Raw genomic sequence first — 22,752 nt, 5'->3', positions numbered from 1 at the left:
AGGGCTTCATTCAACATGGTCTTTGATGACACCTACTGCTGTTGGGCATTTGCTGTGTGCTCACCTGCATCTAATGAAGATGGAAATCTAGAGCATAAGTGAACAGTTGAAGGACCCCACCCCACACCCCCACACAGGGCTCCCTCCTGGATCACGCACAAACCATACCCACACGCCCGTTTTCACAGAGAGATCCTTTATTAAGTGGGGAAGAAAAGATAAAGTGGCTGCTTTCTGACTTAGGCAGAAAAACTACAGCAAATGACCTTGCAGGTATAATTTTTAAGAAAAGGTAAAAAAGGGAAGATCTATGTTAGAATGGGGTAAGATGTGGTAGTGTATTTTGATTGTGCATGTTAATTAGGTGAGCAAAAGCAGGCTTTTGATTGCTGGACTTTGGTATTCATCCTCACGAATGAGTCTGACATAAAGTGTCCCAATAAGGTAGTAGACCTTGATAGCTAGCTTTAGAGATGTAATCTATGATTTACAAGGAGAGGGAAGGGGGAGGGCAAGACCTGCTAGTGCCATGTTTGCCAGGCCTGCCAGGGCCCTTTAACAGCTAAACGTTTCTCTCCTTCTGAAACAAATGTTGGGAAAGGGGTACCTTGACCATATCTTGGCTAACATTAGGCCGCATCATAGAGAATGTGTTAGAACATCTGGCTGGCAAATTGAGCTGCTGCCCTTGAGAAAGCAGAATGAAACAGCAGCCCCAAAGGTACAGATCCTTAGCACTTGGTGACCACTTGGCCCTAGGGTTTGAGAGTGAATTTTGAAAGACAGCATGTAAGGACGAGGGAGATGGTTCACTTAGTAAAGTACAAGCATAGGGACCTGAGTTTGATTCCACCAGGCACACAGCTGTGATGGGGTGGGAGTGGGGAGCAGAGATAAGAGGCTTTTGCTAGCCAGCCAGTCTAACCACATTAGTGAGCTCCAGGTTCAGTAAAAGAACCTATCTCAAAAAAATGAGATGAAGAGTCACTGAAGAAGATACCCAGTGTCAACCTCTAGCCTCCAGACCACACACACAGATGTGGTGTTCTGGGTGCGTGGGTACGAAGGTGCCCATACAGTTAGCAGAACTGAGGATACCTGGCTAGAGGGGCACAGGAGTTGATTAGGATCTCTTTCTTACTTGGAGTGTCAGATAATCAGGTGGTGGTGTTTATTAGTGTTGGGGATCTCTCCTGGAGCTGCCCTTTCCAAACCCCACCCTCAGCTGCCCTCTCCAAACCCCGCACCTGAGAAATACTCAGTAACCGGGGATCCAATACTTATCAATTAGATGTCCATGGCATTGAGCTCAGCAGCAATTGAAATTTGTCCTTGGCCCAGGCAGCCTCTGTAGTCCCAGTGGTATCTAAGATCATTACTGGCATGCCATAGTTGGGGTGTTATTCATTACAATTATAGAATACCCAACACATGTAATAATAAGGCCCAATGATTCATATAACTGCTGAGTTCAGAGTCTGGTAAATTTTAACAGTCACTAGTGGGCATTCTCAAGGTTCCCAAAGATTTTTTTGTTGTTGTGCTTTGTTTGCTTTGCTTTGTTTTATTTTTTTGAAATCAGAGCCTCTCTGTGTAACCCCGGCTGGCCTGGAATTCATATATCCCAGAGTAACTTTATACCCGTTACCTTCCTGCCTCAGGCTCCCCACTGCATCCCATTATGAAACATCAGGCCCAATGTGCACTTACTCTTCCTTCATTTCAAGGCTTCTTGACTTTTTTGTGGCAAGATGGTTACAGCAGCACCTGCTGTTTCATTTTTATACCATATCAGTCAAGAGACATCTTCTCAGGATTCGTTTTCAGAAGTCTCAAGAGGCAAGAAATCTATAAGTCTCTAGCAGGCCTCTCCTCCTGTCTCAATGTACTGGACACATGCCCATTCCTGAGTCACTTCCTATGACTAAAGAAATGAATTGATTTACCTTGGGGAAAGAATTTTCCCCATCCTGTTAAAGACCACATCTGGACATTGGGGTGGGGTTCACTTCCCCTGAAACATTTTGGCTTTAAGGAAGGAGGGTGGGCACTCAGTTGGGAAATGCTTGGGGAAGTGCAGTACTGAAAGATATGGGTAGGTAGGTCTGTCTAGAACATTCCTTTGTGGAGAGTACCAGAGAAACAAAAGTGAGTCTGGGTAGAGCATTGATGGCCACGAGTTCTTAAGGAGTTCATGGAAGCAGAGACTAACTGTTTCAAAGAAGCCACATGCTATGGCGTGCAAGGCCAGTCTAGGCACTCGTCTGTTGACAGAGGACCTTGACACATGTGGTGACCCAAAACAGAACAGCCTGACTGTTTCTGTTGCTGACAGTTGCTTTTCTCAAGCTTAATTACAGAGCCTTAATGCCAGTTGGAACTGTATTTTTCCCTTCAAGGAGCCAAATAGGGAAACATGGTGAGAAGTGAGCTTTTCATAAAGAGCAGATTGTGAAGCAGGGGCCTCAGTGTTCTGATGAATGTTCTGAATTGGAGATTCAAAACATTTCCCAAAGGACTGATTAGGGAGACACAAGTAAGTCTAACTGGTCTTGAAATCTGTGTGTTAGCTTCCAGGCACCCAGCAGAACAGAGTCTTTAAATGATTCAACACTAGCCAGCTCAGGTTGACTTGCAATTCTGTGTCCTCACTTAACTCCAGGCTGCTTACCACCCACATTTACCTTGTGTCTCTTCTCCTTCTAGATAAGTATGCTGTTCGCTTCATCCCGCATGAGAACGGCATCCACACAATCGATGTTAAGTTCAATGGGAGCCACGTGGTTGGGAGCCCTTTCAAAGTGCGTGTTGGAGAGCCTGGCCAAGCAGGGAATCCTGCTCTAGTGTCAGCCTATGGTGCTGGGCTCGAAGGGGGCACCACAGGTAAAAAACACTGCTTTCCTTGTTACTCAAGAAGCTCTAGAGCAAAGCTGGGGTAGACATCTTTAGCCCCTGGCGGCCTTCTGTGCTCTCTCCTTGCGAAAATGCAGGTGTGCACTTGGGTGGACTTTGGAAACCCATTATTTAAACAAGGATAAATCCAGAGCAAGGCCTGTATTGTCACACCTCATTACTGTTTATTGTAGCCCAGATGTCTTTCTTCAACAAGTTCCTCAGCCTTAGGGGCAAGATGGTGACAGCCCAGTGTCATTAATCTTGAGGGGTTTTTTTTGCACAGAATTTGTGGTGCAGCTCCTGGGCTTACAGGCAGCCTGCTCCCAGCCTCTCAGAAATACACTGAAGCAGCCTGAGCTCTCTCATGGCCTGTCTCCTTGTATCCTCTGTTCACTGCAGATGAGGTGAAAAGGCTGACAGGGTGCAGGAGTCCTCATTTTGTAGATCTGTTCTGCCTCCTTCTATAGGTGTGAACATTACTAGCCAGTCACCAAGTCACGGAGGCTTTCCCACTTGCTGCCTGTCCCTGGGCTGACATGGTGCTGAGTGGCCAGTTCGACAACATAGTTGATTCCTTAACAGACAAATTCCCAATTCAACTTTGATTTTGTGGAAGTTACCTCACTGAAAGGGTAACTCACCTTTTCACTGAGCATCAGAAAGATCTTTCTGTATGATCTTTTCTACTTGCTGATTGAAATAACTTGAACCAAAAGCCACTTATGTGGTCAGCTTGAGATAGGCCTCAGCTCTGTCTATCATATCAGCACTAGGGATAATAAGTAAGCATCTGTAGAGGAAGTCCACAGTGTGGACTCAACAGGATACCACTTCTATTTGCTGTTACTTGGAGCTTCTTGGGAAGATCCTGGTTTCTCAATGCCCCCTTGGTCTTCCTGCCCCTGCCATGCTGTGCGTTGGGACAGAACAGATTGTATCCCCATGCACTAAGGATGGTTTGCTAGAGTGACAGCAAACCCAGCCCTGGAGTGAGTGCCTCCTAAGTGGTAGAGGAGCCCTGCCCAAGTTAGGAGTGGCCAGTAGATTGGCATGCTGCCGAGAGATCTGGCCAAAGCAGTGTCCTCCATAAAAACACCCCCTCAGTGGCGTCAGTCCTGCCAGATGCCCTTGGCACTCCCAGCCTGACTCCCTCCTTCACTCTGAGCAGGTACCTTGCCCTTGGATAAGATCTACTTGCAGATTGGAGAGTGAGACAAAGTGATCCCACACTCTCCGGAGCCACTCAGCTAGGAGGTCATAGAACCCAGGGGGTCAGCCCCAGGTCTGTGGTCTTGAAGTCTGGGCCCCTCCTGGATGTAGAGCAGACAGCAGGCCTTGGCCTTGCCCACAGCAGCCTCAGAGCCTGCCATTCCAGCCAGGAGCCATCCAATCCCCTGCTGGCTGCTGCTGTCACCACTTTCCACTACTTCCTCTTGGTATTTCTCACCCTTTTGGAGCTCAGATATCAGGCTGTGCTCTGGCAGTGTGGCTGCCAAGGAGCTGGTCTTACAGAGACGCTCCCAGCCAGAGAAAAGGCCCAGAGGTCACCCACTTCCACCCTTCGTAAATATTGCTCTGTGCACAAAGAGGGCATCTTGTTTGTTTTCCTGGCATGCCTGCCCCCAGGCTTTCCCCAAATATCCATCCAGAGATGACGCAGCATGAAGAGAACTTTCAAAAAAGGTTCTGCAAGGCCAGGCAGTGGTGGCTCACGCTTTTAATCCCAGCACTCAGGAGGCAGAGACAGGTTGATATCTGTGAGTTCAAGGCCAGACTGGTCTACAGAGCAAGCTCCAGGACAGCCTAGGCTACACAAAGAAACCCTGTCTCAAAAAAAACAAAAACAAATATAAACAAAGGATCTGTGTGGCCATTAAAGGACCCCATGTCCAGACTGGGGGAAAGCAAGAAGTCCTGTTTGTGGCCAGGCTTCAGACAGAGGCCTGGAGCTGGACCACAGAGTTTGGGGCTCTTTGCAGCAGCCATGAGAGTCAGCATGGGAATGAGAAGGACCATCACCATGCACAAATATCATGTCACATATTGTATGTCTGCATGGGAGTTTTTCTCTCTCCTCCTGTCTTCTCTTGGGCCAGTCCTTAGCAAGAAAATGGTTAGATATCACATCTAAGTCATACTTCTGATAAGCCCCAGTTGTGGATGAGCAAAGTGGTGGCGGGTGGGTCACTTGCCTACCTCATAGGCTTGTTCCAACTGTTAGAGGAAGTGAACACCAGGTAGTTCTTGACTTTTTCTTTTTGTTTTTTTGAGACAGGTTTTCTCTGTATAGCTTTGGAGTCTGTCCTGGAACTTGCTCTGTAGACCAGGCTGGCCTACCTGACTCTGCCTCCCAAGTACTGGAATTAAAGGCATGCACCACCACCACCCAGTTTAGTTCTTGATTTTTAATTCCTAATTTCCCCCTTCTCCACTTCAACACTGCATATTCAGGCTCTTGAGTGATTGAAAGGGCAGAGCTTCTATCCAGGACAGCCAAGTCTTTTCAACTTCATCTTCAATACATTGTTCTCACCATCTTGTAGCCACTTCCTGGACACACTGCCCCTTTGTGGCTCATAGCCTGCTTCTCCACATAACCTCCAGCCTCCACAGCAGCTGCTGGAGATGGGGGGAGGGGCTTCTCAGATGTACTTATTGACTCCAAGGCAGAGTCAAGGTGGGATAGTAGGGAGACTTAGGGACAGCAACCTCAGGAGCTTCCAGAAACAGCTGGCTTATGTTTGAGGGTCACACCACAACATTTCCTTTGTCTTATTGATAACCAGAACAATAATTCTTTCTCTGGCCCAGGAACTGCAGTTAAACCAAAATATTTCCCAGCTGGGTTGGCGTCTGGGGCTCTGGCAGAGGGTAAATGCTGCTAGAGAATGTTGCACTAGAGCACCCCCTAAAGGGCTTCTAGTGCACAGGAGCTGGTCTCTGACACCCCAGCTGCTCCCACTTGACCATCTAGTGCCCCTCTGGACTGGAAGGAGGCTACAAGCACTGGGGATAAAACGGGACCCAAGCTGGGTCAATAGTTGATGTTCTCTTTGCCTTCTCTTTTGTTGCAAGACAGAATGTCTGAATGGTCAGGTGTCTCAAGGCTGCAAGTAGGGTGTATGTGGCAGCTGATCTGTGTGTGTCAGTCTTCTCATCTACCCTCCCATCTGCCTCTCCCCACCACCATATAGTGACTTCTTGGGCCTAGACACACAGTTATGCACAGATGGCTTGGATGCAGCACACCACTTTCTGGTAATGCACCTTGGCCTGAACACACATGGCCTGAACACCGTGTAGAAAAAGAAACACTATGACAGCGTGTTGTGCTCAGTCAGTAGAGTTGCTGTTTATACTTAGTTCCTTCTCTTATTACTAGTAGTCATCGAAAAATAAGTAGACTGACAGCTCTAGGCACTAGCCCTAGGATTCAGCACAGTGTCTAGGATGAGGAGAAAGGGAGGAGAGACTGGATTTCCTCAGCCTTGTCCACCCAGAAGAAAAGGGTTTCCCCTAGAAACAAAAGCTGGGCTCTGTTGCCTGGGGCAGGACTTGAGCCTCACAGTGACAACTCAGATTCCTCACTCTTAGCCACATTCCCAGAGACAATAGTCCAGGCAATTGGTGCTAGTGGGCAAAATGTCAGCCACTCTTTTGACCTAGCCTGGGCAAGGGAACTGCACCTCCATAGCCTGTGCTTCTCTGTGCCAGGAACTCAGAGTAGTGCCGCTTGTTTTCCATGCGACCACAGCAAGCACTTAATGTGGGCAAGTATGTCTCACCACTGCGTCACTCCCAGGAAATACCCCTTATCCCTACAAACCATCCATATATCACACTTCCTCTCTCCCAGGTATCCAGTCAGAATTCTTCATCAACACCACTCAGGCAGGCCCAGGGACATTATCTGTCACCATTGAAGGACCATCCAAGGTCAAAATGGATTGTCAGGAAACCCCAGAAGGGTACAAAGTCATGTACACTCCCATGGCCCCTGGAAACTACCTGATTGGTGTCAAATATGGTGGGCCCAACCACATCGTGCGCAGTCCATTCAAGGCCAAGGTGACAGGTAATGATGAGCCACTTTTGGTTTTACTCTTCTGCCCTGCAGAGCAGGTCTTGTCAAATTACCAGTAGTAGCAACTGCAGGTGATTTTTAGATATGTTGAGTCCACATCCTGAACGTAAAAAAATGGTACATGGGCAGCAGGTACACTGCCCAGCTCTGTGAGCACTGGGGCAGAAGCACTTTTCCTCCGGATATCAATAAGAGCCTTGAAGAAAAAGGAATTGCTTCCTCTTAAGCCAGGACATAGAGAAATTCACTTTGGGGAACAGTCTTCACGAGGGCTGTGAGGTTCTCCGACTCAGCAGACCCTGCCCTTCAAGGCCGTCTTCAGTTTGACTGAGCTATGAATTCAGCATTGTCTCAGAGGGTCAGAAACAGTTGATTTCAAGTGTTCTCTAAATACATACAGATTCTAAATACATATAGATAATGTGTGAACTTTTGTATTGAATGATGTTGAATTTAGAGAGGTGACAGAACTTATTAAAGCAGATAAATTGAAAATAGTAGCTTGTCATGGTAAAAAGAGAGCAAGAATACCAGCTCCAATACTGTGGAATGAGTAGAGATGCAGTAGAGTATAGTATGAGTGTGTGTGTGTGTGTGTGTGTGTGTGTGTGTGTGTGTGTGTGTGTGTTAGAGTATAGTATGCCATCTGTTATTTTCATTGCTTTTTGAAGAGACACACGGAAGAGAATTTTTTAAATTTGTTCTCACAATGCAGAAATGACAACCCTGTGCTATATTACCCAGGGGTTCTGCAGAGGGAAACAAGTAACTCTGTTCTTTAGTATGCAGCATAAAGAAATGTAACCTTTTTTTATGACAAATCAAATGTGAGAGCCTTCCTAAGAATACTCTTCAATGAACTTGTTTTAAAACGAGAGAGAGAGAGAGAGAGAGAGAGAGAGAGAGAGAGAGAGAGAGAGAGAGGAGAGAGAAAGGAAGAAAAGAAGAAAGAAAGAAAGAAATGGTGTGGGGCTAGAGAAATGACTCGGTATTTAAAAGCATATATTGCTCCTGTCTAGGACCTGGGCTGGGATCCCAGCACCCATGTCAGCTGACAACAACTGTCTAGTCCAGAAATTCTAACATTGTCCTCTGACCTCCATAGGTACTTGCTCATGGTACATGTTAAGCTCACACAGTCACATGCACATACACATTAAATCAATAAATCTTTTTTAAAATAAAAAATATTATGTCTGAATCCAGTGTGTTCCAGACTTGGAAAAATATCCTTTGAGTGAGGAAGTAAAGAAGTAAAGCTGCTAGGTGGTTTTCTGTCTCTGGCAGAAAAGAAGAAATATTTACACATTTGAATGGCATACACTTGCATAATTGGAGCCTCATTTCTAATCTTCACCTTACAAATAGTAATAATAAAAGAATTCTATAAAGCCTATCTTCTTCAAAACACTGAAATAAATACCAAACAATAAAACTTTGGGTAACTACTATACATGTTGTGCTCTAAGTCCTTCTGAGCAACATGATTCTCTGTTACACAAGTGGTGTGGCCTCATTATAGAAGGATTACAAAACTCAGATAGGAAGGCCATCCTCTCTGTGCTTAGAATCAACTTCTGTTCTCCCAGCCATTTATACGGCATTATATAAAGTATTTCACAGAAACAAGAATATGTGGATTCTACTGGGTCTTTATCCTATGGAGGAATTACTTGGTCCTGTCAGCCTTTTCTTAACCTGGTTGTCTGGGTGAGACCCCAAGGATTTAGAGGATATAGCTTGGTGATATATACCTGAGATCTACCACAGAAAGCTGAGGCAGGCAGATTGTAAGTTTGAGGTCAGCCTGTGCTACATAGTAAGACCCTGTCTTTTAAAAAGTAATAATACAAGGGCTGGGAGCCAGACATAGTAGTGTACTCCTGGAATCCCAGCCCATTGGAAGATCAGGCATTCAAGAACAGCATTAGCTAATTGAGAGCCTGTCAAAAAGGAAAAGAAAAAGGTAACAAAACCCAAAAAGGACTGGGGATATGGATGGTGGTAGATTGCTCATCTGGCATGCATAATGATCTGGATTTGAACCCTTGTACCATAAATATATATATTGGAGCTTTTCTAGGGCTTTTGCAAGGGATACACTTGTCTCCTGGCTTACAGGACCACACCCCACACTAACACCCATTGGTCTAGCCATTCATACCTCCCTCTTTCCCATGTTCTAGGCCAGCGTCTTGTCAGCCCAGGCTCAACCAACGAGACCTCATCCATCTTGGTGGAGTCAGTGACCAGGTCCTCAACGGAAACCTGCTATAGCGCCGTCCCCAAGTCATCCTCAGACGCCAGCAAGGTGACCTCCAAGGGGGCAGGGCTCTCAAAGGCTTTTGTGGGCCAGAAGAGTTCTTTCCTGGTGGACTGCAGCAAAGCTGGTAGGTAGCACGGGTCTGCTGGGAAGGGTTAGCATGGGGTAGTGTAGACTAGACATCCTCATCTATTTCAGTGTCCCCCAGTAGGAGCTTCTGTAATGTCCACCTCTCTCCCGCACTTACAAATAACCATGTTTCTTCCTCTGTTGTTCTATACTTAATATTCTTAACTGATTTCCCTTTCTTGTGCCTCTTGATTCTTGTACTAAGATAAATGGAAGATGGTAGTGTCCCCATTTCAGATGAGAAAACTGAATTGATTACCTAACCCCTTTCTCTGATAACAGTTGCTTTAACCATAGCTTAAAATTGATTTGGGCTGGAGAGATGGCTCAGTGGTTAAGAGCTCTGGCTGCTCTTCCAGAAGATCCAGGTTCAATTCCCAGTACCCACATGACAGCTTACAAGTCTCTGTAACTCCAGTTCCAGGGGATCTGACACCTGCACACAGACACACAGGCAGGGAGAACACCAATGCACATAGAATTTTTTTTTTTTTTTTTTTTTGGTTTTTCGAGACAGGGTTTCTCTGTGTAGTTTTGATGCCTTTCCTGGAACTCACTCTGTAGTCCAGGCTGGCCTCAAACTCACAGAGATCTGCCTGGCTCTGCCTCCTGAGTTCTGGGATTAAAGGCGTGCGCCACCACCGCCCAGCGTGAATAAGTAAATCTTTAAAATTGAATATTTCCTTAGGTTTTGGTAGTCAATTGCCTGGCTCTAGCACTCAACACACCTGGACTGGAAATCCAGCTGCAGCTTCATTCATTCACAAAGCTTTGTAGCCAGTTGCCTTGGGTGGGTTAACTGAATCCCCTAGAAGCCAGTTTCTTTTCCCAAGTGAGAATCATAGTACTGTCCTTAAGGTTTGTTCAGAAGAACCCAACAGCTGGTAGTTCTGTAGCCCTGTGTGCTAAGGGTTTGACTCAGTCACTTCTGTGACATACAGAAGCTTTAAGAGGCAGCTATTGAAGCTGGGTATGGTGGCACACAGGCAGATCTGAGTTTGAGGCCACCCTGGTCTACAGAGCAAGTTCCAAGACAGGCAGGGCAAGAGAGAAAAATCCTATCTCGAACCCCAACCCCCAATAAAAAGAGGCAATTAGTGGCCTTCATGGTTTGTAGCTTAGGTAGAGAGATGTCTCATGTCTCAGGTCACCAAAGCAGGTGGGGGTTGTCATCAGAGCTGGTATTTGAACCCAAATCAGGCTGTCTCTACTGGTAATGGCCATGCTTTGCCACCTGTCAAAGGACTATGGTATCATCATCCAAGCTCAGCCAGTAATCCCTAGTCTCTCTACCTTTGTTAGTCACATCCCTCCCTCCCTCTCTCTGATTGGCCTGACTCATTGGTCAGTAACAACCTTCTCCTCCCCCAGGGTCCAACATGCTGTTGATCGGGGTCCATGGGCCCACCACCCCCTGTGAAGAGGTCTCCATGAAGCATGTGGGCAACCAACAGTACAATGTCACATACGTCGTCAAGGAGAGGGGAGATTACGTCCTGGCTGTGAAGTGGGGGGAAGAACACATCCCTGGTAGCCCCTTTCAGGTCACTGTGCCTTAAAACAACTTGCATCCAATCCTGGAGAAGTCCTTCCAGTTGCTTTTGTTGCTAGTTTGCAATTCATTTTTTACAATGTCATCAGCCTGCTGCTGGGCCCAAAACCCCATCCCAAAACCACCCCATTCATTCCAAGTGCCTTTAGTGCCCTAGACTTGACTCTTGAGGACATCGTAAGAAAGCAAACTGGGGCCAAGAAAGTGCAGAGTACTCTGTCCAAATCAAGGCTCTTGAGTTCAAAGGTCACTGCAGACTAAGAACAGGGCAAGACTGACTGGCTCCCCTAAGCTCCTGGTCTACTCAAGCATTTACCAAACAAGAATGTCATTGAGGAAGGGGGCCCTGCCAAAGACCCTTGCAACCCACTTCCCTCAAGACTAGATGACAAATAAGAACATCTAACCCAGATCACATTCCATCTCTGCGCTCTGTCATGGGCCCTGATCACTTTGACTTCATCCCATTGCCAACTCAGGTGCAAGAGGCATGCAGAGCACTCTATACCCCATTTTTGGAATTCTACACCTGCCTAATGCTTTATAAACAGTCTTGATGACAGGTAGCCATAACCAAATGCAGGGCCACTGACAGCTGCCCCAAGAGTCCATGGCTTCTGCTAAATGGCAGAGACCACTGACAAGCTACTGCAGGACCCCCTCTGCTAAAGCTGGAAGGGCTGGGTGCCACTGAACCATGAGAGGCCTTAATGGCCAAGACATGTTAGTACATGTGGTCCCACCTGAGGTCTCTCTAAAGGCTTTGGTAAGCATCACCAGGCTGTAAAATGGCTGAAGCGAATGTTAACAACAAAAACGAGGTGTTGTGGATGTTGTCATGGATGTGGCAGGGGTGAAGTGAGTATCTTGCACCAAGGCATGGCAGCTGGAGAGGTGTGAGTGGTAACAGCCACCTATCAGGAACTGGGGCAGTTGAAGCCAGATGTGAAAGACTACAGGCATAATAGACAGGGAGACCAAACTGGAATCAAATGCCAACTGGAAAGTGTATCTTATAACTTATTAAATAAAATGTTTGCTCCATATGTAGCTCCCTGTCATTCTTGGAATCTTCACTATCAGTAGTTTGAGCCTCTGATCGGCCCCTTCCATCTCCTTGTAAGTGCATCAGTGTGACTTGTCAGTGGGCATGAGGTTTTCTTGCAAGCAAAGAGCTGTCTTTTCCTAAGAAGCCAGGTGGCAGGACATGGCCAGCCTCAGAGGCAAGAGGACTCATGAGGGCATGTGGGCCATGATACCAGCATGACTTCTTTGGCATCTTAGATACAAAACCCAGGTAGAAAGTATCGATTTTAAGAAAGCCTCTTGCTTAATATCAGGAATCTGAAATCTCGGGAATGTTCTCAACCTGTTATGGGGGACCTTCCCCCACTTTTTCCAGGGTACTCTTGAGGAGAGAGGGATAAGAAAATATCAGATAGAAAGATAGGCCTAGATGACGAGAAGAAAGAAACACAGGATAGTTTCAGGAGGTCCTAGATCAATACCCAAAGGCCCAGCGATTCATTCAAAAGGGCTTTTTATAACAATGCCAAGAGGTGAGGCAAAAGACCTCCCCCTTGCTAGATACAGCCAAGTGTAGACCCTTTCAAACACCTAGTACCTAGGCCCTTGGTCCAGTCATCCTCGTACACAGTCCTGCTGGGTAAAGAAAACTCAGATCTCACTAGCAAACCTCTGTGGGCTCCCACAACCTGTCACTTGTCTCCACTGCCTTAGACACAGTGCCACCATCTGCCCCTCCCTCATCTCTGTCCCTGCCAGAAAAAATTATTGCTGATGACTCAAGATGTGCTTAACCTTCCATCTACTAATCACTACAGTGGTCAGTTGACATTTTACAGATGACAAAACTAACATGGGTTCAATTTACACCCTGCATTTACAGACCCAGAGCTCATATGGAGACAACTTGGGCCTATAACTTTTGACCCCAGAATGGGAGCTCTACCCACAAGTCACTGCAGGGAAGCAGCTCAAAGAGAAAGGATTGCAGGAGCCCTACAAAAGCCCTTGACAGTACCCATGGTGATGGCAAGGCCCTAGTAGGCCGCAAAGCCTCCAGTCTGGGAATGAAGGGATCGGGGATTCAGGCAGGGAATCTAGATAATTTTTAGTGGTGGTATGTATGTGTATGTGGCATGGTCTTGTGAAACTCCCTATGTAGCCAACAAGGACCTTGAACTTTTTTATATGTATGCTATGCCAGGAGCAAACCCTGGACTTCGTGTGTGCTAGATAAGCACTCTACCAACTAAGCTACATCCCCTACTCTTTCTGTGTTGTTGTTGTTTTTCCTGCCATACCTGGCTACATATTGGAATGATTTGTTTTCCTCTGAGCTTAGAGGAGGTGAGGCAGATGCACCCTTTCTTTGTGCCTTGAAAGCCTGCCCTAGACTCCTAGCCTCTGTAAAGCTGTAGGCCCTGAGGAGTCCATGCAGATACTGTCTAGTGCGATACTGGCTTTGCCAGAGAAGCACAGGGATGCCACCATTCATTTGTTCCCCTCTAGCCTGTCTAGGTTTGCTGGGGGAGGCAGAATTTGTACAATAACAGCATTGACTTTGGTGTAAGATGTCCCAGAATCTAAACACTGCCTCCTCAACTGGCCATCTGAGCATGCCTCCTTTGGCTGGGGGTAAGGCTCCCATGAATTCCCATGGGGATCTGTGGGAACACTTCTTTGCTTGTTATTTTGTGTGGACAACCCCTGCTGGCAATAATGTGCCTCATCCACGGGTATGTGTGAGCTGGCCAGTTGTAGACACCTGGTGAGTGGTAATAGTTTTACCCTGCCGTTGCTGCCTGTGACATCAGGTCCTACAGAGTGGAGACCTGTTGCCCTCCCTGCCTAGAACCAGAGGGCAGCTCTTATCTGCATGTGAGTTTGGTTACTATAGAAACAGGCTATTGTTTGTGTCAATATCCTGAAAACTTTGAAACTGGGTGGGCCTGGTGCCAGGTGCTTCCTGACTTGCTGTTTGCCTGTTCCCAGCTGAAGCTTATGTCACTCCAGTGGCCAATGGAATTGCAGCCAGTGCCCACCCTGCTTCCAAATTGTCCCCTGCAGCCCAGGGAAGTGCTTACCAAGATGGCTCTGAGAAGCAAATGTCCATTAACAGCACACTTACACATATTAGCCCTAGGCCACTTGGTTTTAGACTTCAAAGGGGCCTTGAGAGCCACATTTTGACGCACTTGTTATACAACTCAGTACATGGGGATTTGATTTCCTTTGAAAATTGTTCAGCCTTAAAAATCAACAGACTCAAAAACATGGTATTTTTAGCCTTGTACCCTTTAGTTTGCTTGTTTCTTACAGTTTGCAAAGCCATCACTGGGAAGGTGGATTTTTCTGGGTTTTGTTGTAGTTTTTTTTTTTTTTTTTTTTTTGTTTTAATTGGTGAGCAGATCTAATACAAGTTCTCTACCACTGAGCCGTGCCCCCAGGTCAACCCCTGAAGTCTGTATTTAAGTGGGAGAATGAGAGGGCTGGGAATATAATACAGCTCAGTGCAGAACACGTGGGTTCCAGCACCAGCACCCACATGAAGAACTTGTGCATGATAGCATCCACCAGAAGTCCCCCATGCTGGGCTCCCTGGCCAGCCAGCCCAACCTAACTTGACAAGTTCCAAACCACATGAAAGACCTAGCTCAAAAAAACAAGGTGGGCATCACCTAGTAAAATTTAATGTTTCTTTTTTACAAATGTCAAAAGTGGAGGCAGAGAAGGCCCTAAGCAAGCTGGATTCAGTTTTTCTCTTTGGCCTTTCCCTAAAGTTTTGGCCAAATGCATGGTGGGAGGGATCCTTGCAAACAAAAGATCCTTCTCTGCTTTGTCTGGGCCCCCAAGCCCATGGGGACCAGCTCATGTGCATGGAATTTAGGGGACCCACCCCTCACACCCTTTTTCTCTTCCTCAGCATTCTCAAAGGCAGCCAGGAGCCTGGAATTTACAAGCCTGACTTGTGGCACGTATCCCAGGGTGCTTTGAGCTTTGGACTTGTTTATCTCCCCAGGACAAAGAATCTACTGGTCCTTTATTGCCCATGTTTCCCCTGTCTGACCACCCGCCCTTCCACAGCACCAGGATGCCTTGCCTTGCCCAGTCACCATTGAGGTGGGGCACATTCTTTGGGTCCAACTAAACTTGGGCAGGGTGTTCTCAGAACAGTTTGACAGAGGCTCCGGCCTCTGCGCCCCACTACTGGATAGCAGTAGAATGACCCAATGTGTGAGGATCTGCAAGCAGTGTGTCAGATGCAACAATTTCAGGTCTGGATTTCAGTCCCAGCCCTGTGGATTGCCACCTCAGTCATCTCAGGCCTCTGTGCTCTCATCTGTAAAACAGGGAGAGAGTGAGGACCTTACATTCTAAGCTAAAACAGACACTTCTCTGCTCAGCCCATTTACCCTGCAACCGACCTAGGTAAGCCAGGGCTTCCAGGATACCTGGAAGGATGTTGAGGTGACTTGGCTCCCTAAAGTGGAGAGGAATGGGTGTCCCATTGGGGGAAAGCTGGTCTGTGGGAGAAGACAGTAATGTGATGGTTCTAAGCACAGACTAGGAGGTTTACATCCTACTCTGCCTTGACTTCCCCCAAACCACTCGCCCTTATATAACACATGCCTCATGTGGGGCTTAGGAGAAGCCATGGGCCTGTGGAGCCAGAGCTTAGGAGAAGCCATGGGCCCGTGGAGCCAGAGCCTGCTGGGGACTAGATCTGGGCATCATCAGTGGAAACCAGTGAAGAACTCGGCAAAGGGTTCAAGTTTAACAATCCCAGCCCTGCAGCTTACCAGCCAAGACACCTCAGGGAATGGCCTCTGAACCTCAGTCCCACATCTGTAAAATGGGAAAATGGAGATGGAGATCAGTGCTCTGCCAGGTAGAGCCAGGAAGCTCTTATTCTGTGGGCATGGGACTTCTGTTCAGATGCAATTTCAGGCACATAGTAGAACAATCAGGGTTTGCAACCTGACCCAAAGGCCAAGAAGTTACTTGGGGACTACCCAAAGCACTTAAAAGAAGGTACAGAAGGCCCAGGCTTTTGTGCTTCGTTTACATTTAATCTCCTAAGTCCCCAGACTCCCTCTAGCCTTCATCTTCTCCCAGGGACAGCTTGTGGCTGTTTTACAACTGTGAGCATGCTCGCTTTTCAGATGAGCGTCCCTGTCTGTTCAGTCTCCCCAACTCTGCCTGGCTAACATGTTCCTAGTTGTGAACTGAGTCTAAGAGCACTCCGCCAAGAAGCCTCCCCTAACTCCCTACCACCCCTGCACCTTGTTGTAACTCTACCTCCTAGGCTGAAATGTGGGAACATAAAAGCTCCAACCCTCCTCATCTACCTACATTTTGTATCTTCATTGGCACCTAACATGGGATCTAGAGCAAATGAATGTTTGTTGAATGAATAAATGAGTGCACATACAGCAGTGGAAAGACAGGTGGCCCTAGAGCATAGCCCTTTCCTCTCTGGCCCTTTCCAGGAGAAAGGCAGAGGCTGCAAGAGTTCCACTGGCTAGCCTATGTTGGTGCTGAGGCTTCCCCTGCCTATCTATGTCCCATCCCCTCTCTGATAGTACATTCACCAGGAGAATTTTGTGTCCATAACTTGTACAGAGGTTTTAGAGTTGTTATGGTTTGAATCTGAGATCCCCCCATAAAGGCTCAAGTACTGGGGACTAGGTTGTTACCCAAAGGGCTTTTGTGGGGTGGTTGATGCGGGCTCTGACCTAAGGAATGGATAAGCCCATGGTGGGTTCATACGATGACATTACTGAGAGCTAGAGAGAAGAGGTAGAGCCTGGCTGGAAGAAGGCTGTTTCTGGGTTGTGTTGTCAGGAACTGGATCTTACCCTGGCCCCTTCTTGTTGGCCACCATGAGGTGATGAGTCCTCATCTACCTGTTACAGCTACCACACTGTTCTTTCTACCCAAGCACATGGGCTAGTGACTGGACCAGACCAAACTGAGCCACAACAAATTGTTTCTTGTCTTTTAAGATTTTCCTTTTTTTTTTTTAAGTTCTTCTTAAGTATTTTGGCCACAGCACTAAAAGTCTGACAGATACTGGGTACTATCCCAGCACAAGCATTTAATGTCACTGCCCTCCCCCATTTTCCACATATGAAAGAATTTCGAATACCTATAAGGAGTGTGCTAACGCAGTAAAAGGTCCAGCCTGGGGCCTGTGTAAAACAGGTGTGAACCTCCATATAACAGCAATGATCCGGTCCTAACAGGCATAAGCATTTCCCTATACTTCATTTCTGCACCTGGAAAAGAGGTCATGCACAAAGAGATAGCTTAAGGCCTCAGAACATGGCATAGTACCTAGTTCCAGGCAGGTACATACTAAATTCCAGCTGACATTAATGGAGATTGCCCCATAAACCACTCTGCCTCAAGTGCTTTACACACTGTGAAACACTGTTCTCCTATTACTAAAGCATACTCACACCATCATCCTGTGTACAGAAAGCTAGCTAGCAGGTGGCAGGACTGAACCTCTGAGGAGTGAGGCCACAGAATTGCCACATGGCCAGGCTTCCAGAGGGTGGAGACTAGACCTTCTATTGGTCCATCTGGGTGCCTGGTATATAGCAAGTTACTTCAGGATCCATTGTGTGGAAGAGAGGCATGGTTCCTGTGTGTCCCCCTGGAAATACTTGGCATTTGACCCCCTGAAAAGAGTGGGATCCTCCACACCCACACACTTGTCATCCTGGGAGGGTCATGGCCAGGCTCTGCTTTCTTTTTTATGAATAAAAATTAAATTGTGTGTGTGTGTGTGTGTGTGTGTGTGTGTGTGTGTGTTGTGCTATGATGTGTGTGAGTGCTGAGTGCAGACATACCTGTGGAGATCAGAGGACAGCTTTTGAGAGTCAGTTCTCTCCTTCCACCCTGAGTTCCAGGATGGAACCCAGGCCTTTGGGCTTGCATGACAGAACACTTACCCACAGAGCCATCTTACTGGCCCATGGTTCTGCTTCCTTTTCCAACTTGACCTGGCCTGGCCTGGCCTGCCAGTAGGTGACCCTAGTCCCCTCCCCATCCCTCCCCCTCTTCTCCAGCAGCCCTGGCAACTTGGCTGTCATTGGCTACACGTTTCCTTGGAGACAGACACCAGCCATCCAAACACAGATCTGAGCTTCAGGAAAGAGAATCTTCCTTCCCACCTCTGGGCTCCCTAGCATGGAAGAACTGTTCAACTCCCGAAACCAGGCCTTCTGGGAAGAGCGAATAAAGAAGGAGGTGGTTGCTCGGACCACCTGGAATATCCGCTATGGCCACAAGTACCTGAAAGAGGGGTCCAAGACCAGGAAGCAGTCCCGGCAGGCCCCTTGTGGGTCAGTGTTAAAAGCAGGCCCAGTGCCTGCCACTGGCTCCCCTGTCAGAAAAGAGGCACAGGCTGGATGGCTAGAGACCAAGGGAGTCCAGGACCAGCTGTTCAAGGCTGGAGGTGTCCAGGGAGACATAGTGAGGCAGGCCAGGGGAGCCCAAGGTAGGCCAGAGGACTTAGAAATGAGGCACCCCAGCCCAGCCACTCTGAATCTGCTCTTCCAAGGCATCTCCCATGATGGCCAGGGCCGGACCCTGTACCTCAAGGAGCGGAATCGACTGATGCCAGAGGAGAAGTACAAGTATCCAATCGTGTCTTCCTGGGAGTATGGCTGGCATGTGGGTAAGACCATTACACTCTTGCCATTCCAGGCTTTTGGCAGGCAGGACTGACCCTCCCCAGCCTCACTCTTCACCACCTCCCTCCTGATACAAAAACCAAACTAGCTCACCACCCTACAAGTAGACCAGGAGACTTCTTACCTGCACATGGTGCCTGGCCTGTTCCCTGGAACACACCCCACCTCCCCTTCCTTTACCAGGCCTGACTACATGCTACCTACCCTAGGGAGCCTTCCCAGAGTCTTCTAGGCAGATTCACTGAACCCACTTGGTGCTTCTGCAGCTTGGTGAGTCCACAGAAGCATGAGAACTGCTAAGTCAGTAGTCTGTGTGCCCCTTTGGCCTGGAAGGCCTTTTGTGTTCCAAGATTTCCTGAGTAGTTTTTTTCACAGCCTCTAGCTGCCTTCTTGGAACTGACACTGAAGTGACTATGGAATGAATGAATATAAACATGCCAATCGTGGTGGTGCACGCTTGTAATCCAAGCACTCACGAGGCAGAGGCAGGAGGATCAGGAGTTCAAGGTGAACTTCAGCTCCATGAGGACACTGATGTGAGCCAGGGCTACATAAGACCCTGTCCAAAAAAAAAATCAAAACCTAAATTAATATGAACAAGAAAGCAAGGACTTTATTTCAAATGGGGATGGGGACATCTCAAATTCTGGTTCTTCTGTTTCTGGATGCCATGATCTCATGAAAACATCACTTCTCAGGGCCTTGGTTTCTATGTCTGAAACTGGAATAAGCATGTACCTGTTTTCCTTCATCACAGCATTTTTGGGAAGTAGTGTGGGAAAATACCTGGGACAGATATTCTGTTAACAAAAGCCGTGTGAGATATAAGCCCTGTGGAATCCTTCTCTCGGGACAGCCTGTATAGGGGAGAGCAGAATCTCAGCTCTCCCCTAAAAGGAGCATGGGAACAATCAGGCTCAGAGGGCAGATTCAGCACGAGCTGGAAGTCTGGTTTCTTTGTTCATTCAACGGATTTTATGGAGCAACTGAAACATGCCAGGCACTTTTTTGTCACTAGGGATGAACTAGAGAGCAAAACAGACATTGTCTCTGTCTGCATGGAAGGCAGACACGGCATAGATACATACTGCAGGTGCAGGAAGCAGCCATGTTGTGAGAGTTTGGGGGTTTTTGTTGTTTTTGTTTTGTTTTTTTAGTCGGGGTTCTTACTGGGCATAGGAGTCAGTTGTCAAAGGTTGGGGATGGGATACAGGTCTTTGGACACATACTAGGCAAATGCTCCATGTTAAACCTTGGCCTGTTTCTGCACATATAACAAGCTCCCAGATGCTGCTGATGCTGCCTGTCTGTGAACCACACTGACTGTCAAAATTGTGAGAGTAAGAGTTAACTCAGTATATGGGGATCAGGACTGGGGGCTACCCTGGCAGACAGAAATCAGGAAGGCCCACTACAGTCTTGTCCTGGGTAGTCATTTTGCACTGTGCTCTTCTGAAAAGAACCTGATGGCCTGTACTCATGGAGAGCATCTCAGTTAAGTGGCCAGCACCTCCTCCCCTCTGCCTCACAGGCCCATGCTCACTACCTGTGAAGGCACTGTATTGGTAGATTTTGCAAATATACACACAGGATACAAAGGCTCATTTGAATTCTAGGTAACAACTTTTTGTATGAGTGTACAGTAAATATGGTATGCACATACTCTGAAGATTATTCATGACAATCTGCAATTCAAATGTGATGGGGCAGCCTGTGCTTTACCCAGCAACCCAGACTTGAGAGTGTCAGTAACCATGCTGGTAGCCTGATTCTGAATGTTCACTCGCCACTAGGGTGATGCTGGATTGTAGCCAGAAGCATACATCATCTGCTTAAGTCCAAAATTGCTCCCAGAATCTCTAGAACATTTCATAAGCCTTTGGCCTCACAGCCTGAACCCAAACTCAATTCAGGTGTCACTTGGAGAACAGATGACAGACCTTCTGCTAACTGATACTGTCCCCTACCCTAATTATAAATAGAGAGGGGCAGTTCATCCCAGAGGGTGCAAAGAAGGCACAGGGAAGAGAGTTAGGGACATTGTCTGGGGCCCAGCTGGGTCAGTCATTTATATATGAACAACTGACTGATACCTCACACGTAGTAAAGTGCTCAATAAAGTGGTAACAAGCACTGTATTTATTAGTGTTATTATTATTAAATTATGATTTTTATTACTGGTTCAACAGGCAGGATTTGCAGTGGGGTCATCTGAGGAGATAGTTTGGCTTGGGCAGCCCCTAGAGATCTTACCATACAGTGGGATAGTGGGACAGTCCTAACAGTGGCAGGAATATGAAACATGGTAAGTGAGCTCAGAGTTGGAATTAACAGTTGGAATGATTTAAGTGCTGGCCAAAAGAGATCCTGATCGGGTCCAGTGCAAGGTCTTGAGGTTCCACATGGTGCACACACTAGCCTTGAGTTCTGAGCATCCTCAGGAAGGGGCCAGGGACACTGAGAGGCTATTCCTGAGTAACAGAAGAGTTGCCCCCGTATAACAGCACATCACTGCTGACCCCCAACCCTTTAGGTGGGGAAGTGCTAGCAGGTGATGACCCCTTTTCATCCAGGCCTCTGCTGTGTTCCAGGAGATGCCATGAAGAACTACAGGACTCCAGCTCATGCCAAAACTCATCCCATCACAGATTCATTTTACATCAAAAATGGCATTTTCCATATTCCACGGCGATCAGACGACCTCATGTGAACTTGGCTTGGAAAGGGCCTCAGTGGCTCCTTTTCCCTATGATCCATCTGGACTAGCCAGGTGGGCCAGCCCTACCTCACTCCGTGTTCTGCTGAGCCCTGCTTCCTTGGCTGAGAGTGACGTGAAGAAGTGATCACAGGCTTATACCTCTGGGGTGTACTGTTGGCCTATGTTGGGGCTCCTGTCTACACACAGAGAACTCCACTCCTTACACAGCTGCCCCACCCTGCATCACTAGCAATGCTGTTCCTTCTCCTGGGGAAGACAATGAGATGCAAGGCTGCATCAGCAGGCCTGGACGGGGAGGAATTTGCTTAGCCCACAAGGTGCTAAAGAGAGCAATGATCTCCTATTGTTTATTTCTCTACATTTGACTGATGGGATCTATAGCAGAGTTGCTCTGTCCCAGTGTATCCTACAGCTCAGGGAAGGACTTGTCATTTCCTCTGGCTGCTTCCCTCACTCCTGCATCAGTCAGAGATGCCTTGCCTCACACACTGCAACAATCGGTCCCTAAGTTCCAACTATTTAAACAAATAAAGATATATTTCTTTTTTTTTTCTCTCCCCACCCCCCACTCGTTGAAGATGCGTTTGTCCTACCAGAGTCTACTCTAACATTAAGTGGACAGCATCCTAGGTACTCATCTAGGGAGACACTGCCCTCAACTGGTAGCTCTGTCAATGACTCAAACCTCAGAATCCTTTTTAGAGTCCTCTGTGTCCAGTGGAGAGGAAAGAGAGATAGGAAGTGTGGAGACACTGGAACCACATGGGGTTTTCGTTAACTTGATTTTTCTGAGATAAGGGTTCATGTAGACCTCAGGCTGACCTGGAACTCTTTGGTGCCAAACCTGACAGCATACCCACTCTTAACTACCTTGGCCTTGGCCTTAGCCTGATGTTTACAGGCATTACTACATCTCACATTCTATTAGTGAGACCAAGTCATGTGACTTCTAGGTGATTGACAGCTGGATTGTGTCCTATCATCATGAACCCAGGAAGGAGTAAAGAGAAAGAACCTCTGAACATCTAGCCCATCTCTTCCAAACTGGCATGTCCTTGGGGCTGTCCTGCAGCCACAGACACAAACCTGTAGTAGTTTTCCTAAGCTATGAAAATCTAGAAGACCTCAAACAACAGAAATTCACTGTATCACCACTCTAGAGGCTGGAGGTCCAGAATCAAGGGATCCATGGGACCATGCTCCCTTGTCTGGCAGAGGGGCCCCTTCTTGCCACCTTCATGCCTCTCAAGGCTTGAGGGCAGGCTTATGCTCTTTGACTTGTGACAGTACTGCTCTGAACTGCCTTCAGTGTCACACAGGTCAGCCTGGCCTGTCTCCACACCTCTATTGTATAAGGATATCAGACATGTTGGACTAGGG

General features: G+C 47.4%; 2 protein-coding genes and 1 long non-coding RNA gene across 5 annotated transcripts in view; 2 read left to right on the top strand and 1 right to left on the bottom strand.

Annotated features, from left to right (window-relative positions):
* The window catches only part of Flnb (filamin B), a 151,842-nt gene extending 140,874 nt beyond the window's left edge, over positions 1-10,968 (top strand). For all 3 annotated transcript variants that reach the window (XM_059274276.1, XM_059274275.1, XM_059274274.1), the window contains 4 exons: positions 2,707-2,883; positions 6,752-6,970; positions 9,166-9,369; positions 10,743-10,968. In XM_059274276.1, coding sequence (XP_059130259.1) covers positions 2,707-2,883; positions 6,752-6,970; positions 9,166-9,369; positions 10,743-10,930 — 788 coding nt within the window. In that variant the 3' untranslated portion in view covers positions 10,931-10,968. The remainder of the gene's footprint in view (positions 1-2,706; positions 2,884-6,751; positions 6,971-9,165; positions 9,370-10,742) is intronic.
* Positions 750-18,013, bottom strand: LOC131919787 (uncharacterized). The gene is made up of 3 exons (XR_009381425.1): positions 17,910-18,013; positions 15,750-15,795; positions 750-3,469 (listed from the first exon to the last, which is right to left on the bottom strand). It is a non-coding gene; the product is annotated as an uncharacterized LOC131919787 (long non-coding RNA).
* Positions 18,014-18,034: 21 nt separating this feature from the next.
* Positions 18,035-21,925, top strand: LOC131919786 (protein ATP6V1FNB). The gene is made up of 2 exons (XM_059274278.1): positions 18,035-18,637; positions 21,245-21,925. The coding sequence occupies exons 1-2, from the start codon at positions 18,148-18,150 to the stop codon at positions 21,361-21,363; spliced, it is 609 nt and encodes a 202-aa protein (XP_059130261.1). The 5' UTR covers positions 18,035-18,147; the 3' UTR covers positions 21,364-21,925.
* Positions 21,926-22,752: the final 827 nt, after the last annotated feature.

The sequence above is a fragment of the Peromyscus eremicus genome, chromosome 9 (assembly GCF_949786415.1).
Source record: "Peromyscus eremicus chromosome 9, PerEre_H2_v1, whole genome shotgun sequence".
Classification (NCBI taxonomy): Eukaryota; Metazoa; Chordata; class Mammalia; order Rodentia; family Cricetidae; genus Peromyscus; species Peromyscus eremicus.
This window is presented reverse-complemented; position numbering and strand designations above follow the sequence as displayed.